Raw genomic sequence first — 17,548 nt, 5'->3', positions numbered from 1 at the left:
GATATGATTTTGTTCCTTTGATTTGGCTATAAAAATGTTATCAACGGCTGTCCTTGAGGATTTAGTGATCCTAGTTGGAAAGTTTACAGTGTGAGTTAGATTGAAAGACAACATTACTAACAGCAGTAAATGTTTACTGGAAGATAGAATTAGGGAATCTGTATTAAAGTCACCAGCAATCAAAATTTCTTTGTTTCTTACTGTTAAATAACCCAAAAGAGCTTCTAGATGATTTATGAATAGATTATAATTTCCTGCAGGTGCTCGGTAAATAGTTACTATTATATAGGATCTGTTATGGAACTCTACTTCTGTTGCACATGCTTCTAGATGCTGCTGTAAGCAGAATTTGTTAATGTCAATGTTCTTGAATTTATGGCAGTTTTTAATAAATGTGGCAACTCCTCCTCCCTCCATATCTACTCTGCAGAAGTAGGAAGCTAGCTTAAATCCTGAAATGTCTAACATATCTATACCAGGGGTCACTTGATCTTCAGAGAGGCAGATTATGTCACTTTGGTTAGATGAATTCATTTCATCGATACAAATGAGTAGTTCATCAACTTTATATCTGAGTCCCGGAATGTTCTGGTGTAATAAAGATAACTAATACTGCATACTAATGGGATTATAACTGCTTTGGTGAAGATGAACTGGCAGTTTCCGATTACTTTCTGTTAAACATTGTTTAAATGGAGGCTGTATGCTAAAATCTGACTCCTGTTCATCTGTTTTCTCAAACTGAGTGTGTCTGCGAATCTCTCTTAAAACGCGTTTTCTATCCCCCTTCCCTACCCTAAAAAAGGCATCCCTCTGACACCTGTGGCCACTGGTATTTTACCACTTGTGACAGTGCCCCCCCTTAAGTTTCCTGCAATCAAGCCAGACAGTTTTCCCTTCCCTTTCCTATTGAGGTGAAGACCATGCCTAGTGTAGTCCCACCTATCAATAGCATCCACAGGAATCAAACCAATATGGGACCCTATATCCGTCCTAAGCAGTCACTCCAACTCCAAGTTCACCCGCCCTACAGAAGAGTTCAAATGAGGCCGATCATGGCGTCTCAACACAGACACGAATCCCACACTCGTATGCTTCGTTGCTGATGCTATCTTCACCAGGTCACTCTCTATGGAATATTCAGAGTCTCTGTCAATGCTGTTTCCTAGACCACCCACTATAACCACGGCATCCTCCTTCGTGAAATCCTTGCATAGAGAACCCATATCCTCTGTCACCTGACCCAGATCTGCACTAGGCTCGAAAAAGTTTGTGACCTGGTAGTGTGGACCTAGATTTTCCTGCAGTAGTTGGCCAACACCTCTACCATGGGAACTACCTAACAACAGAACTTTCTTTCTCTTTACAAATTTCCCTACCTTTTTCAAGTCCTTGAAAGCTTGTTGTGCCCTTTCTACAGCTTCATCTACATGAGGCTCATCCGATTCTGACTGAGGTAACAGGTCAAATCTATTTTCAAGATTTATCACAAAGCTGTCTGATGCTCTCCTTTGCCTGTTCTCCCTATTACCTGTTGCTACTTCCCTCCTCTGTTCACCCTTCTCCCCCTTTAACCTGTCCAGATCCTCCCTTGCATTGTCTAGGTCAGCTTGAAGGGCTGCAACTTTCCCTTCCCGTTCCAGTATTTTCCTATCTCTACTGCATATTCTACAAAACCACTGGTGAGCCTCATTTATGTCCCCATTTCCCACGCCACTACATTCACCCCAATGAAAGAAACTACAACACCCATCACACCATACCCCGCAACTGACAATCCTACGGCATGTCACACACTTCTCACTCATGGCAAAAACAGAAATCGTATAAACTGATTTAAGTACTGGCTAATATGTAAACAAAGGACCCTAGGAACTACAGGCAGGTATAAATAAGTTGAAAGAGTAATGAATAAAAAACGCTGGTGATTACTTATAAGTTTAATTCACTGCTTACTTACGATTCGCGCACGTGAAATTAGTCCTAGGATTCGTGCTACAGGTGCGAGAAGAAAAATATGCTTCTTACACCGTTTAATCTTATTTTATACTTCACTAACACATCCACTACTTTAACAACACTTATATTTATAACACCTGTAGATGTTTAAAAATAGCTTAATAACAACACTTTTTATAATTGTTTAGTGCAGCAAATACTCAAAGAGTCCGTGTCGGCGTCGGCTGCAAACTAAATAAACGCGTATTCTTTACAGACGAATGGAAAAACTAGTAGAAGCCGACCTCGGGGAAGATCAGTTTGGATTCCGTTGAAATGTTGGAACACGTGAGGCAATACTGACCCTAAGACTTATCTTAGAAGCTATATTAAGGAAAGGCAAACCTACTTTTCTAGCATTTGTATACTTAGAGAAAGTTTTTGACAATGTTGACTGGAATACTCTCTTTCAAATTCTGAAGGTGGCAGGGGTAAAACAGAGGGAGCGAAAGGCTATTTACTGTTTGTACAGAAACCAGATGGCAGGTATAAGAGTCGAAGGACATAAAAGGGAAGCAATGGTTGGGAAGGGAGTGAAACAGGGTTGTAGCCTCTCTCTGATGTTATTCAATCTGTATATTGAGCAAGCAGTAAAGGAGACAAAAGAAAAATTCAGAGTAGGAATTAAAATCCATGGAGAAGAAATAAAAACTTTGAGGTTTGCTGATGACATTGTAATTCTGTCAGAGACAGCAAAGGACTTGGAAGAGCAGTTGAATGGAATGGATAGTTTCTTGAAAGGAGGATATAAGATGAACATCAACAAAAACAAAACAAGGATAATGGAATGTAGTCAAATTAAGTTGGGTGATGCTGAGGGAATTGCATTAGGAAATGACACACTTAAAGTAGTAAAGGAGTTTTGCTATTTGGGGAGCAAAATAACTGATGATGGTTGAAGTAGAGAGGATATATTATGAAGACTGGCAATGCCAAGGAAAGCATTTCTGAAGAAGAGAAATTTGTTAACATCAAGTATAGGTTTAAGTGTCAGGAAGTCGTTTCTGAAAATATTTGTATGGAGTGTAGCCAGGTATGGAAGAGAAACATGGACGATAAATAGTTTGGACAAGAAGTGAATAGAAGCCCTCGAAATGTAGTGCTACAGAAGAATACTGAAGATTAGATGGGTAGATCACATAACTAATGAGGAAGTATTGAATAGGATTGGGGAGAAGAGAAGTTTGTGGCACAACTTGACTAGAAGAATGTATTGGTTGCTAGGACATGTTCTGAGGCATCAAGGGATCACCAGTTTAGTATTGGAGGGCAGCATGGAGGCTAAAAATCGTAGAGGGAGACCAAGAGATGACTACACTAAGCAGATTCAGAAGGATGTAGGTTGCAGTAGGTACTGGGAGATGAAGAAGCTTGCACAGGATAGAGTAGCATGGAGAGCTGCATCAAACCAGTCTCAGGACTGAAGACAACAACAACAACAACAACAACAACATGATTTTCAAAAACTTGGAATATATACCAGGGATCAAGCACAAACAAGATTACATATCAAATAGAGGTGACGAGGACATAGCTTGTTTGTACTTGATTCTTGATATGCTCTCCAAGTATATGAAAAGGGAGTAAATACTGAAACTGTCAGTCACACCAGGGATTTTGTTTATAGAATACTCATCATGGAATAATGTTTTCTTTTCGAAAAAAAATTGTACAGGTTTCTCATCTACTGGTCCCTTCGTTCCTTGACAGTCCTCTGCCACACTCTTTTTTTCTCCTATGTTGCTGAAGGTTTTTTCAGTGGCCATTCTGTCTGTCCATCAGATCTTCAGCACTCCTAATACCCTGTCCCAAAGACCTACAGCTCCCTTACTGTCTATCTCTGCGCCACAGAAAACAATGCTCCAAACAAAATGTTTTATATATTGTTTCCTAGTGTCTTAACTAATATTGTTCAATGTAGGTGGTTTCTCTTTATTACTGAAGCTATTTTAGTGTATGGAGTTCTGCATTTAATCTTATGGAATGATCTAACAAACTCATATATCCTGATTTATTGTCTGATGGCCGTTGTTTTGGTATCTTCAGCAGACATTTGTTTAATGTTTTGTTGATATTTTGCCCGCACAAGTGGATGGTATTCTCAATGATTCACCCTTTGTTGCTTTTGGTGGACTAGAGTCTAGTCCTTGCCTGGAAGTTATACATAGTGTTCGCGCTAACATCCATGAGGGGTACATATAACCTCCAGCAAAGGACTAGACTCCTGTCTACCAGCAGCAGTAGACCATGAATCTTTGAGAATGTCAGCTACCCATGCTGGCATAAGTCAAGAAAATCATTAAACAAATGTTGGTTGAAGAGCCCTAGACAAAAGCCAATAGGGAATACATCAGTAAGTACAATGAAAGTCTGAACAGTTTTATATTCTTTCATTTTGTTACATAGGTACTTGTAATTAATGACCTGTTTTATATGTTCTCCATCCAGATAAAATTTTACTGTTAAAAGTTTTTGAGAATACAGGTCATAGACTAGATTAGATCTGGTATACTGTTCCTTCTATAGACCCAAAGTGACGTTGCCTTCAAGGCTGTGCAATGTGTCAGAGAAACTTTTAAAGGCCTGTGTAAGTACTGTTCAGAATTGTTGAACAAGATGACTCACAATTCACACTTTTGTGTAGAGATGATGAAATACACTCCTGGAAATGGAAAAAAGAACACATTGACACCGGTGTGTCAGACCCACCATACTTGCTCCGGACACTGCGAGAGGGCTGTACAAGCAATGATCACACGCACGGCACAGCGGACACACCAGGGACCGCGGTGTTGGCCGTCGAATGGCGCTAGCTGCGCAGCATTTGTGCACCGCCGCCGTCAGTGTCAGCCAGTTTGCCATGGCATACGGAGCTCCATCGCAGTCTTTAACACTGGTAGCATGCTGCGACAGCGTGGACGTGAACCGTATGTGCAGTTGACGGACTTTGAGCGAGGGCGTATAGTGGGCATGCGGGAGGCCGGGTCGACGTACCGCCGAATTGCTCAACACGTGGGGCGTGAGGTCTCCACAGGACGTCGATGTTGTCGCCAGTGGTCGGCGGAAGGTGCACGTGCCCGTCGACCTGGGACCGGACCGCAGCGACGCACGGACGCACGCCAAGACCGTAGGATCCTACGCAGTGCCGTAGGGGACTGCACCGCCACTTCCCAGCAAATTAGGGACACTGTTGCTCCTGGGGTATCGGCGAGGACCATTCGCAACCATCTCCATGAAGCTGGGCTACAGTCCCGCACACCGTTAGGCCGTCTTCCGCTCACGCCCCAACATCATGCAGCCCGCCTCCAGTGGTGTCGCAACAGACGTGAATGGAGGGACGAATGGAGACGTGTCGTCTTCAGCGATGAGAGTCGCTTCTGCCTTGGTGCCAATGATGGTCGTATGCATGTTTGGCGCCGCGCAGGTGAGCGCCACAATCAGGACTGCATACGACCGAGGCACACAGGGCCAACACCCGGCATCATGGTGTGGGGAGCGATCTCCTACACTGGCCGTACACCTCTGGTGATCATCGAGGGGACACTGAATAGTGCACGGTACATCCAAATCGTCATCGAACCCATCGTTCTACCATTCCTAGACCGGCAAGGGAACTTGTTGTTCCAACAGGACAATGCACGTCTGCATGTATCCCGTGCCACCCAATGTGCTCTAGAAGGTGTAGTAAGTCAACTACCCTGGCCAGCAAGATCTCCGGATCTGTCCCCCATTGAGCATGTTTGGGACTGGATGAAGCGTCGTCTCACGCGGTCTGCACGTCCAGCACGAACGCTGGTCCAACTGAGGCGCCAGGTGGAAATGGCATGGCAAGCCGTTCCACAGGAGTACATCCAGCATCTCTACGATCGTCTCCATGGGAGAATAGCAGCCTGCATTGCTGCGAAAGGTGGATATACACTGTACTAGTGCCGACATTGTGCATGCTCTGTTGGCTGTGTCTATGTGCCTGTGGTTCTGTCAGTGTGATCATGTGATGTATCTGACCCCAGGAGTGTGTCAATAAAGTTTCCCCTTCCTGGGACAATGAATTCACGGTGTTCTTATTTCAATTTCCAGCAGTGTATTTACATGAAGAACAAAAGTTGTATACAGGAACTATATGGAATGAGATTTTCACTCTGCAGCGGAGTGTGCGCTGATATGAAACTTCCTGGCAGATTAAAACTGTGTGCCCGACCGAGACTCGAACTCGGGACCTTTGCCTTTCACGGGCAAGTGCTCTACCAACTGAGCTACCAAAGCACGACTCACGTCCGGTACTCACAGCTTTACTTCTGCCAGTATCCGTCTCCTACCTTCCAAACTTTACAGAAGCTCTTCTGCGAAACTTGCAGAACTAGCACTCCTGAAAGAAAGGATACTGCGGAGACAGTGTCCGCAGTATCCTTTCTTTCAGGAGTGCTAGTTCTGCAAGTTTCGCAGAAGAGCTTCTGTAAAGTTTGGAAGGTAGGAGACGGATACTGGCAGAAGTAAAGCTGTGAGGAACTATATGTCTTCCTTAGCATTCTTTGAGAAATACAAGAGTAAAAATTGAAATATGCACATCAATTAAAATAAAGATTATGTTTGTACTACATCTTCTGTTATGAAACTTAGCATTTATTCCACTGATCACAGTACTGTTATAACTAAAGCATATTCTAAATATTTGTTTCCTGTATGTTTTTAAGCTTCACATGATGGCAAATCTTCTTTCATTGTATCCATATTATTTCAGCCATCAGGATGTACTTTGTCACCTGTGCAAGAACTAAAACGCTACAAGTCTCCTGGCCCTAAAAGTTATGGTGTGTCTGGTCTTTCTATAGATTGGACTATTGCTGATCAACTGGCGACAGTAGTCACAGGTTTGAATGATGGAACCATATTTATGTCAATGCTTCTCACACCATAAGAGCTCCAGCGATATGAATGTGATTAGCTACATGTTTGGTGCTTCCGTGGCAACATAATTACTTAATAATGCAGCAAGTTTGGCAATAAAATTATTAATTAATGTTATGTTTGTATTATTTGAGGCAGAAGTTTACACCATGATTATGAAAATAATTATGGTACTTTCTCATGTACATATGTTTATGAATTCAATATTCAGAAATTGTTTGCTATGATGATTTAACAATGTAGAACTGATAACTTGGGCCACTTTATTGCAGTATGCGAGTACCAGGGGTATCAAAAGTAACATATCAGGAATGCATTCTGTCTAACATATAACATGGTTAGAAATCATAGAAGGCACAATGCATGAAGCTTTGCTCCATTGGATATTGTGTTTCCTGTATTCACTACAGCATTAACTCAACAATTTAGTCAGATATAATGTAATTTGGTTATGTAAGTCTGTTCTTTACTTCGGTACATAGTGCAAGCCAGTGACAAATGGGAAAGTTTTCTGCTCTCCAGGTGAATGAAATGTATTCATTCACTTTTTAAATGTGTATTAGTGGTTATATTTATAAAGCTATGCTGCAGAAGATAAAAGTCAATGACTACATGAAATAAAATTGTATTTATTGAGGCTTATGTGAAATGATTTTCCATGTAGATAACCCAAATTTATACAATCCTGTGACCTACATCTGTATTCCTAACAGTCAAACATATGACATCAAAAGGTACCAAGTTGTGAGCATCACAACATACAAACGTACCCATTATCGAATTTCTAAGGTGAATGTTGCTCATTATTTCCATATTATTTTAAATAAATGCATAATGTCTACAACAGTGTGTTGATCTACAATGAAACCATTTCTGCAAGAGAGTAAGGTAGTAGGTACCTAATATTTCTGCTTAAGTGAGCTTTTGTATGTAATATGATGAGTAAAATAAATAGTAAAATAAATTGTGCATGGTAGGAAAACATGAACAGTGAATATCAACATAAGTAAGATGTTGAATATTGTCATAAGCATTAAAATTTGTCTTCGTCTCCAGCATATGGACAGACAGAACTACATTCCTCAATGCTGTAGCCTGACTGGGCTATTAAAAGTAGCATAGCTGCCTATATGCATCAGTTTAAATATTCAAAACGAAGATTCCAAGACTTACCAAGCGGGAAAGTGCCGGTAGATAGGCACAATGAATAGGCGTAAGTCTTGGAATCTTCGTTTTTAATATATTTTTCCCATGTGGAAGTTTCTTTCTATTTTAGTTTAAATATTCAAAATTTTTGAAGTTAAGATTTGCTGTTGAGTGTTGTAGTTACATGAGAGGTAACTGAAACATGTTTTCTGAGAAGTTAGAATCTAAACAAAAGTCATATATGGGAAGGTAAAATTTTGCATTCAGTTTTTTTCAAAATTCCTTGATATAAGACAAGCCAGTGCAGTAGTTTCTGTTTAAATTTTTTCTAAATGAGAAGACTGAAGATGTATAACATGTATCAACAGAACTATCTCATATCCTCATGAGGCCTTTTCAGCACAAGAAAATAAGATGCGAAAAGAGAAAACAGGTATCCTTATCTGGCAGTGGAGTCACATTGCTGCAGATCACCTATCTGTGAAAACTGCTGCATAAAACATTCTTAGAGTCACCAGGAGGTTTGTACCAGCTAATGCTATTGATAACTATAAACATGAAATTGAATAGAGGATGAGAGAGAGACCAGCATCATCTGTCACTGATTTTGCCTGTGTGTTGTAATATGTGGTTGTGACTGACAGTGAGCGTCTCATGGAGGATTCCAGTTGCGTAACTGATTCATGGCTGGTAAGGATCAAGAAAGTGAAAAACAGTGCAACAGTAAGAGTAAAATGAGGCTGATGTAAATGATGAATCTCACGTTAGCTTTCCTATGCCTTAACATTTTTCATCATTATTTATCATAAGTTGCAAGAGCTGTAAAGCGCCTTAAACATCTAGGGGAGGCATTTTTAAAAATGTTAGCATGGTGCATATGCAGCAATTCTGCTATACTTTGTTTATTTAATATTGATATACAGATTGGCACAGATAAACGTAGCTCACTGAAGTATAAAGGAAATGCAGTGAAAGTACAGAAATGAAAAGCTGAATTTCACTTAAAATTTATTCACAGTGAAAAATATGGTTAGAAAAGGTACTGAAAGTGACACCCTGCAACATCAATACACAGCTGTGCTTATCTAAGGATATTCAGATACACAAAGCGTATTCAGATATGCTGTGTGTTGCTCTTTAAGTGTCCCCACAGGAAAAAATCACATGCTGTTAGATCGGGTGAATGTGGTGGCCATAAATGTTTGCTAACAGTTTTTTCCTCAGTGAAGACATCATGGACTCACTCTAGAGATATGTTAGATGGGTGGTATGTTGCCCTGGAAGAAGCAGTATTGTCTTTCATATTCCGTGAGTTGAGCACAAAATTTATAAAAAATTTTCATACAGGCTTTTGTCTTGAGGGTAGTGTCAAAAAATATTGGTCCAATGATGCACATTCCTGTTATTGTGCACCAAAAGCCTATTTTTTCATCATGGAGTATTTTCTGACACAAACGTTAGGGTTTTTCATTGCTCAGTTGCTCAGTACCTTTTGTTATGTGAATTCACATGCCCAGGAAGATGAAACCAGGATTCATCACTCATGGTGTAATGTAAAGGGTCTAAAAAACCATCGTTGGTGTGATGCAAAAGGCAAGCGCAATAATCTACAAATTTATGACTGGAATCCCCTCATAATTGCTGAACAGTTGTCATATGACAAGGCTTCAAATTAAGAATTTTCAATATCCACTGGCAACTCCTCCTACTGACATTTGCCTGTTGGGCTGATTTATGTGTACACTTCTTTGGGCTCTGAATAATTCTTCAGCGAATGTCCTCAGTAACTTCTGGTGTACAGACTGAAGAATTCTTTGTCATTTTACACTTTGAACAGATCCATGGGTGTGCCAGTTTTGATACAGACTCTGTATTGCTCTCTTTGCTGCTAGTCCTCTATCCAGATACTTTCTTCCAAAACTTTTGCAAGTTTCCTTAAACAAACCTGTTTTCACATATGCTTTCACAATTTTAATTCTTTCTTCTATCGAGAAAAGTCATTTTGCAGACCACAAAGAGAAATGTCTAACTTCACTGATGAAATAAACTTAAATTCTCACAGGAGAATGCTAACAGTCAGTTATTGCACAGAACTGTCCAATGTTGTAGCTTTGTACTCTATTTCAGAAGTCTTAATATTGGATTCACATTCAAAGGGGAACCAGGCTACTTTTAATTGCACTAACCTGTTTAATTCCTAAGCACTTTTAAACCTCCATGGTTTCCGTAGCATGATTTGAGTCAGAGTTTGTTTACATATGACGTAAGCATGGTTATTGGTGGAAGCAGCTCAGCTGTGTTACAAGTGAGTACAGAACTTTAACTGAAATTACCTTGTGTGGTATTATGTCATGTGTAAAAATGCAAAGTTGTACCATGGGTCGGAGTCTACGTTAAGCTGTAGGTTCCCCTATAATTGGCTGGATAAGCCCGCTTGATGTTTGGAAGCAGGCAGTGGCATCCTCCAACAGGACCTAGTGAAGCACTATGGTGTTCATACCAATCTTCAGATTGATGACAGTTGTACTTTAGTAGTTATAATATTATTAACAGTGTTAAGGAGAAGGATATATTGCTACACACCAGAAGATGACATGTTGAGTTGCGGAGGGGCACCACAAAAAGACTGTAACCCATTTGGCTTTTGGCCAAAACTTTATTCAGAAAAGAAAACACAGAGTAACACAAGCAAATGCATCTCATGCACACATGACGCATTCCTGGTAGCTCAGACCAGAATCCCTTGACATTTGGAATGGCTGCCAGAGATGATGGTAAGGTGTGTGTGAGGCATGCTTGCTTGTCTGAATGTGTATGTGTTTTCTATCCTAAAGAAGCCTTTAAAACAAAAGCTAAAGGTGTAACAGTCTCTTCATTGTGCCTGTCTGCAAGTCAACGTGTCATCGTAATGGTGAGTACCAATATATCCTTTTCATAATATTGTTGATTTTCCAACCTGGAGTTTACATTGTATGACATTATTAAGATATTTTTACTCCATGTTAGAAAAAAGATGAGAATTTATGTGTTCTCTTTACAGGTCATCATGATTTCATTATATAAAAGATATTTATAATATTTTCACATGTAAAAAAAAATAAAAAACTTATTGTAATAACCAAAGAATGTAAAATCCAGGATGGAATGTAACAATATAATGAACAATATAATGTAAAAATATAATGAAAAGTGTAGTTACTATTCATCATATAGCGGAGATGCTGAGCTGCAGAAAGGCACAACAAAAAGACTGTCGGAAAGTTAGCTTTTGGCGAACAAGTCCTTTGTGAAAAATAAACACACACACACACACACACACACACACACACACACCACATGCATGCAAATGCAACTCACACACACATGGCCACAGTCTCTGGCAGCTGGAGCCAGAGTCCGTAGTTGTGTGTGTTTTCGTTGTGCCTGTTTGCACCTCAACTTGTCATGTTTGTAGTGAGAGTTCATAATACTGCTGATATTCCAATCTGTATTTCCCTTATTTGACTTTATATTGACCACTACATACTCACATGACCATAATTCCTCTCCTCTTTGCCATCACACTTCACTGGTGCCCACTATATCTAACTTAGACATATCTATGTCATTTTGAATGTTAAACAGAAAACAGTTTATTTTGAAACATGATAAAAGTTATTTCTTTTAAAAGGACACTGTTGCAAATTTTATATTGCATAACTTCCAGAACCTAAGTAAGCGCTATCCTGTACAAATAAAAAAAGCCTTAATTCTGTCCTGCTTATTACAAAGTGTGGACTTGATTGACACACAATGTCAATGGAACTTTTTGTTTGACTTTTGATTAATGAACTTTCCCAGTGCACAAATCTAGTGTTTCGTAGCACACCTTTTAGTTATTGTGGTTCTGTTGGTCATCATCTCAGTTGCAAGAGTTTGCTCGATACGTGTATTACTAATAAACAACACACTTTCTCTCTAGTAGTTGTTGAACTCCTGACTAGATGAAATCATCATAAATCTTTATTCAACACCAGCTTCTACTAAACTGGTACTCCAATGATTTGCAGTTACAATCAGAATTTATTACACAAGGGATATTCAGAAAGTAAGGTCCAATTTCTCATAAAACATAATGTCTGCTGCCTGGAAAGATAACCAGTATTTAACTGCTTCTTTCACTTTATCATCTGTTGCCAATGTGAAACTCCTTTAGATAGTGGAACATGTGAAAATAACTTGATGCAAAGGACAGACTGTACTGTGGGTGGACATCTGTTTCCATCCAAAATATCTTATCATATTTTGGGTGTGAAAGACAGAATGAGGTTAGCATTCTCATGCAACAACAAACCTCCAGACATCAGGAGGCCAATGGCATAACCTTACATGTTGAGGTTGTCTGCTTGGCCATGACTATGACAGGTGATGGCATGTGACACCATTCCACTGACGGACATTTAGACTCTGGGGTCATGTGAGAAACCCAAGTCTCATCCCCGAGTGACAATGTTCTCTAAAAAACAATCACCTTCCTTATGCTATCAGTCCAAAACATCAAGTGCACTAGCAAGTATTTGCATTTTGTAAGCAGCCTGGGAACCCAACATGCACAGAGTTTGTGAAACTGCAACTTCTCAGAGACAATTTTGTGCGATGCTTTTTGACTCACATTCGGAAATTCCATTGCTAAAGTTGACACTGTGAACCACCAATGTTCCTGAATCTTTTGTCCACAGCTTTGACCAAATCTTCCGAGATCACTGACGTGATCACGGTTCATCACGAACATTTTCCTATCCGTCCTTGAAAGCTTTCACCCACTTATGCACTTGTTGTTACTCATCTATCAGTGAATTTCCACTGCTGGAATGTTCCTTGCTGTCAAAAACCAAGTCACTGACTGTATTTCACAGTCATTGGACTGATCTGTTGTTTTAAGAAATTTGAAGTGACACTGTAAATGCACACTGTGACAATACCAGTGCAGTAGCACTGCTTGACAAGCAAGGCATGCTGGGAGTCAATGTACATGCACGTTTCAATTTTCATGTGACATTCAATTAGCCATGGTGATTTGGACCCTACTTTCCTAATAACCATTGCACATTGTCTATTCATCAATCAAGAGATTACTCATTAGCATGTGTCTTTCTGTTTGGCTGACATCCAGTTCAGACTCTGACATTCAACCAACTAAACAAAATGCTATTAAAATATTCAATATATGTTGAAATTACTGCAATAAATCATGTTATTCCTTGAAGCTACATACAGTGCAGTGCAGTGCAGTGATGTCAAGTGCAGTGCTACAGCTCTTGTTTCTGCATGAAGACCATATGAATACTTCCCCAATAAATAGAACAACCACCACAGAATATGTTCTGTAATAAACTTTGATACATGATAAATATAGTTCTAATCCTCGAAACAATCTTTCTACTCAACTTATCATAATGCACAGCTATGTATGCTTGTTCATTTATGCATCATCCTAGTACGGGATTTGCCTGTTAATCAAATGGTTTCATTTTTCTTTAAATCTTACTAATAAAACAAAGGAAAACCTTGTACCCTCTCACAGTCGTGCAGCAATTAAACTAGGTATTATAGAAATACCTAACACAAGATTAGATCATGTCTACTCTGTTCAATCTACCATAAAAGTCAATTATGTTTACTAGAAAAATGTCAAATGAGATTTTATTATGTAAACAGTATTTTGTCACAGAACACACTATCTGTATTAAAATGTGACTAAGGAATGCGTTGGAATTTCTGAAATCTTACAGCATGCTAAATCTTCACTGTTTCAAGTTTCACTATCTAGCCTATGCATTCTAAATCTAAGCTTACAAGAGTAAAAGATTTTTAAAAAAAATTTTGCTACTGCCACTTTCCATAGAGAAACAAAAATTACTCTTCCTTTTCATATATTACATATGACAATTTCCCTTCTCTCCTAAGGGAAAAAAAATCTGCAAACTGATGGGATGAAATAGACTCAGTATCTCTCCAATACTTCCTTTGGGATAGAAGGGAGTTCATTATAGTAACATATTATCACTCAGCAATTGCAGTACCTCTTGCCAGAATACATCCATCTCAGAGCAGGCCAACCAAGAAACACCAATTAAAAATCACAATGTGCATTTCTTCTCCTCATAAAATAATACAACATAATAATTATAGTGGTGCCTGTCCTTTTTATCAACCAACAGACCTCTTGGCTCTTGCTGGGTGCGTGCAGTCACCAGCAGCTGCTTGCCAGAAGACTCTGCTAACAAATTTGACCAAGGAACAGCTTTATCTCACAGCCAACCCTTCCTGTCACGTCTACAAACCAAAGTCATTCTCTCTCTCACAACATCCAACACAAGTTTATAAAGATAGTTAACTTCTTTACAAACAGCTAACAATATTTATCTATATTTTCTACTTTGCTTCCCAAACAGTTGTCTTGTGCTTCATGCTAATGTCTCAATTAGTTTTGGCAAATATAATTGAGTAAACTGTTGTGACAACTTGCCATATGCTACATGTTATGCTACTATTTCATTTGTTTTATTTTAATTTTTTGTTTTGAGAACTAGAGCCTCTGGAGTTACTGTTTTATGATAGACAGTCATTTACTTTTATTAATGTGTTGTGTAACTTTTATGTTTTCCTGCCATTGCTGAATGTTGTTTTTATGCCTATTATACTGGCTGCTTGATTATATGATTTGGTACTACAAGCTCATATAACCTTTTTATGTGGTAATTATGACTGTTTTGTTAATTTTCATTTAATGTAGACAACCACACAGAAATATATGTGGTGAAAGCTGCTTCTGTGCTTATAAACCAGTATTGTTTTTCTCCCAGTTCTATTAATTTTAATTCTCAGTCCTGCTGCACAGCTCTACTTCTAGTAGGTAACCATATTTCCCCAGACAAGTGAGACACTACAAAATAAAAAATTGCTGTAGAGACAGATTTTTATCATAGCAAAAAAAAAAAAAAAAAAAAAAAAAATCCGTTGCTGTTGTCAAAAAGTTTCCCAAAACTGAACAGCAACTAAGGATGGTAAGATGAGGCACAAGTGCACTGATAATTTCACTAACTAGCAAATTTCTGTTGGATCTGTGGCGCCGACGATGTCGACACCAGCATTGATATGCATTCGTCTTTGGACTCGGAGCATTGTCTTTGGACTCGGAGCATTGTCTTTGGGCTGTTCCACCATGTCAGTTCTTTGTGAGCCTTGCATGTGTTTAGGTGAATACATGAACTACTGTTAAATGGGTGTTGTTTGGTGTAACCAACCCGAACTCTCCCCTCACTGGTGACCCTAAGTTGTAACGTCTTCCGTTTTCCCAGTTTTACTGTGTCTATGTTGGTTATTTTCGCTTGTATTACATCAACACACCATTCAAACAATGACTTCGGCCCAGTGCCTAACGCTGGATTTTGTGATCGACATGCATCGTGTTGCGGGCGATGTACACCTGCCAGGACTGCAACACAATGCCTCTCACTCGATGATTCCGCCGATTTCGCCAGACGTTTTTGAGCCTGCAACAATAAGCGAGGTTAGGAGTGTGCATGACTCCGGCTATCAAATGCCTTTGTTCCCACCACATGTGCCCTCCCTCATTGACTGTGCAGTTACCTCTTACAGATCTCTGTGCAGTGTGGGACCAATGCCGATTTCTGCAAATGCTTCATCAGACAACCTACTACCACCGGACAATGATTTGCCATGCTGAAATCCATGCAGTACCATGTGGATACCTGCCATGTGGCTGGAACTGCTTCGTCCACAGGTCAACCTCCTCAGCATCCGACCACGCCCGCGCCTACCTCAGTTCAGCAACAGCACGTGCCTTCCTACTTGGATACCTCGTCCTCCAACAGGAACAATTACTTGTTATCTGTGCCTGACCCCTACCTCCGTCCCACTGCTATGCCTCAGTGTTTTGTGCCATGACATTCACCTTATCCACACACCGTTTTGAGTGTAGTGACTATCAACAGTGAACATTCACACACCCCGTCCCATGTTCGACATCATTTCCCACACTGTGCTTCTGGACAGCCCGCACCTCCGCACCCTCGCTGCAACACAGATGGCACTGGCTCTCTGGTCATACGTCAAGCTTTCCGCAGACTAACAAGTGTTCTCAAACTTTGAACTTTTTCTCACCTGTTGCCCCTGCACCGGCTCCAGTTGAACTTCCGCGACCATACTCGGAATAGCTCGGTACCTCATCCGCGTCGGTCTTCCACGAAGCATCAATCCGAACACACCTGCAACGTGTTGAGCTTCCGCAACCACAATCAACACATTAAGGTGTCTCACCCACCTCGACCTTCCGTGTCGCGACGGATCATGCTCAACCACAATGTGTCACCTTCACGCTACCACCCGAACAGTCGTTGTTGCCACATCCTCTAGAGGCACACTCTCCTGGAATACTACAGCAACAACAGCTCAATTCAGGCAGTACCACGACAAACTCAGCTCAACCTGTTCTTCCGAACATTCTACAACGCTTACCGAAGCTGCCGCCGTTTAATCCCGACAGAGCTACAACCTGGTTCAAAACTGTGGACGAAGTGTTTGACCATTACAAACTCAATGAGTCAACCAGGTTTCTGTGCCTCATCACCCACCTGCATGACCAGGAGGACTTGATTGCTGACCTGGTCGACGCCCCAGACTCATCTACCCAGTACACTCTAGCCAAAATGACAGTTGTACGTCAGCTTGCATGCTCAACTGAGGCAGCAATACGGCAAGTGCTCCACGTCGAGCAACTAGGCAACGACAAACCTTCCCAGCTCTGGAGACGGCTACGTTCCCTGGTCAGCGCCGATCTATTCTCTGGCACAGCTCTCCTCGCCATCTGGTCAGATAAACTATCTCCTCACATCCGCTTTTGCTCTCGTTCAAAGGTCTCCTGAACCTGTCGAGCAAAGAATGACAACTGCTGACAAGCTACATGATACATCACTGCTCTATTTCGCCAGCCACTGCCTACCTGACAAGTCTCAGGTTCAGGATCATCGCCCTTGGCTGGACGTGGCCGGAGCCGTACTGTGCCGACCGTTCTGCTCGGGTCGGGAAGCAGTAAACAAGCAACTGGGACGTCACCGGCTCCGCCCACGGTCATGCCCCCTTCTGCGACCGAACCTGCTGTGGCCACTGAACCTCAGCCACTGCCACTGGCAATGACCTTTCCGCAGGGAATGCAACCGCACTACTCTTACTGTTACTTCCACATGCGGTTTGGTGAGGTGACACGGGACTCCAGACCACCCTGCTACTTCCCAAATGCCAATCACAGGTAGGTCCGGGTGCTGCCTCCTGTGCACAATATGACAGGCACCCCCAGTGCTCCATTCTGTCTAGAAATGACTGGATAATTGTGGACGACTTTACATTAAAGACATTTCGTCGGGACACGTTTTCCTAGTGGACACAGGAGCCGATGTTTCGCTGCTGCCTACGTCCTTAGCGAAGTCGAACATCCACC

At 40.9% G+C, this 17,548-nt stretch overlaps 1 protein-coding gene across 1 annotated transcript in view; it reads left to right on the top strand.

The window, feature by feature from the left end:
- Positions 1 to 7,545, top strand: part of LOC126355725 (WD repeat-containing protein 91) — a 219,661-nt gene extending 212,116 nt beyond the window's left edge. The window contains exon 12 of the mRNA XM_050006093.1: positions 6,737 to 7,545. Within this exon, the coding sequence (XP_049862050.1) occupies positions 6,737 to 6,913 (177 nt within the window). The 3' untranslated portion in view covers positions 6,914 to 7,545. The remainder of the gene's footprint in view (positions 1 to 6,736) is intronic.
- The last annotated feature ends 10,003 nt before the right edge of the window (positions 7,546 to 17,548 follow it).

Source organism: Schistocerca gregaria, chromosome 3 (assembly GCF_023897955.1).
Source record: "Schistocerca gregaria isolate iqSchGreg1 chromosome 3, iqSchGreg1.2, whole genome shotgun sequence".
NCBI lineage: Eukaryota > Metazoa > Arthropoda > Insecta > Orthoptera > Acrididae > Schistocerca > Schistocerca gregaria.
Note: the sequence above shows the minus strand (reverse complement) of the source record. Positions and strands in the feature narration are given on the sequence as shown.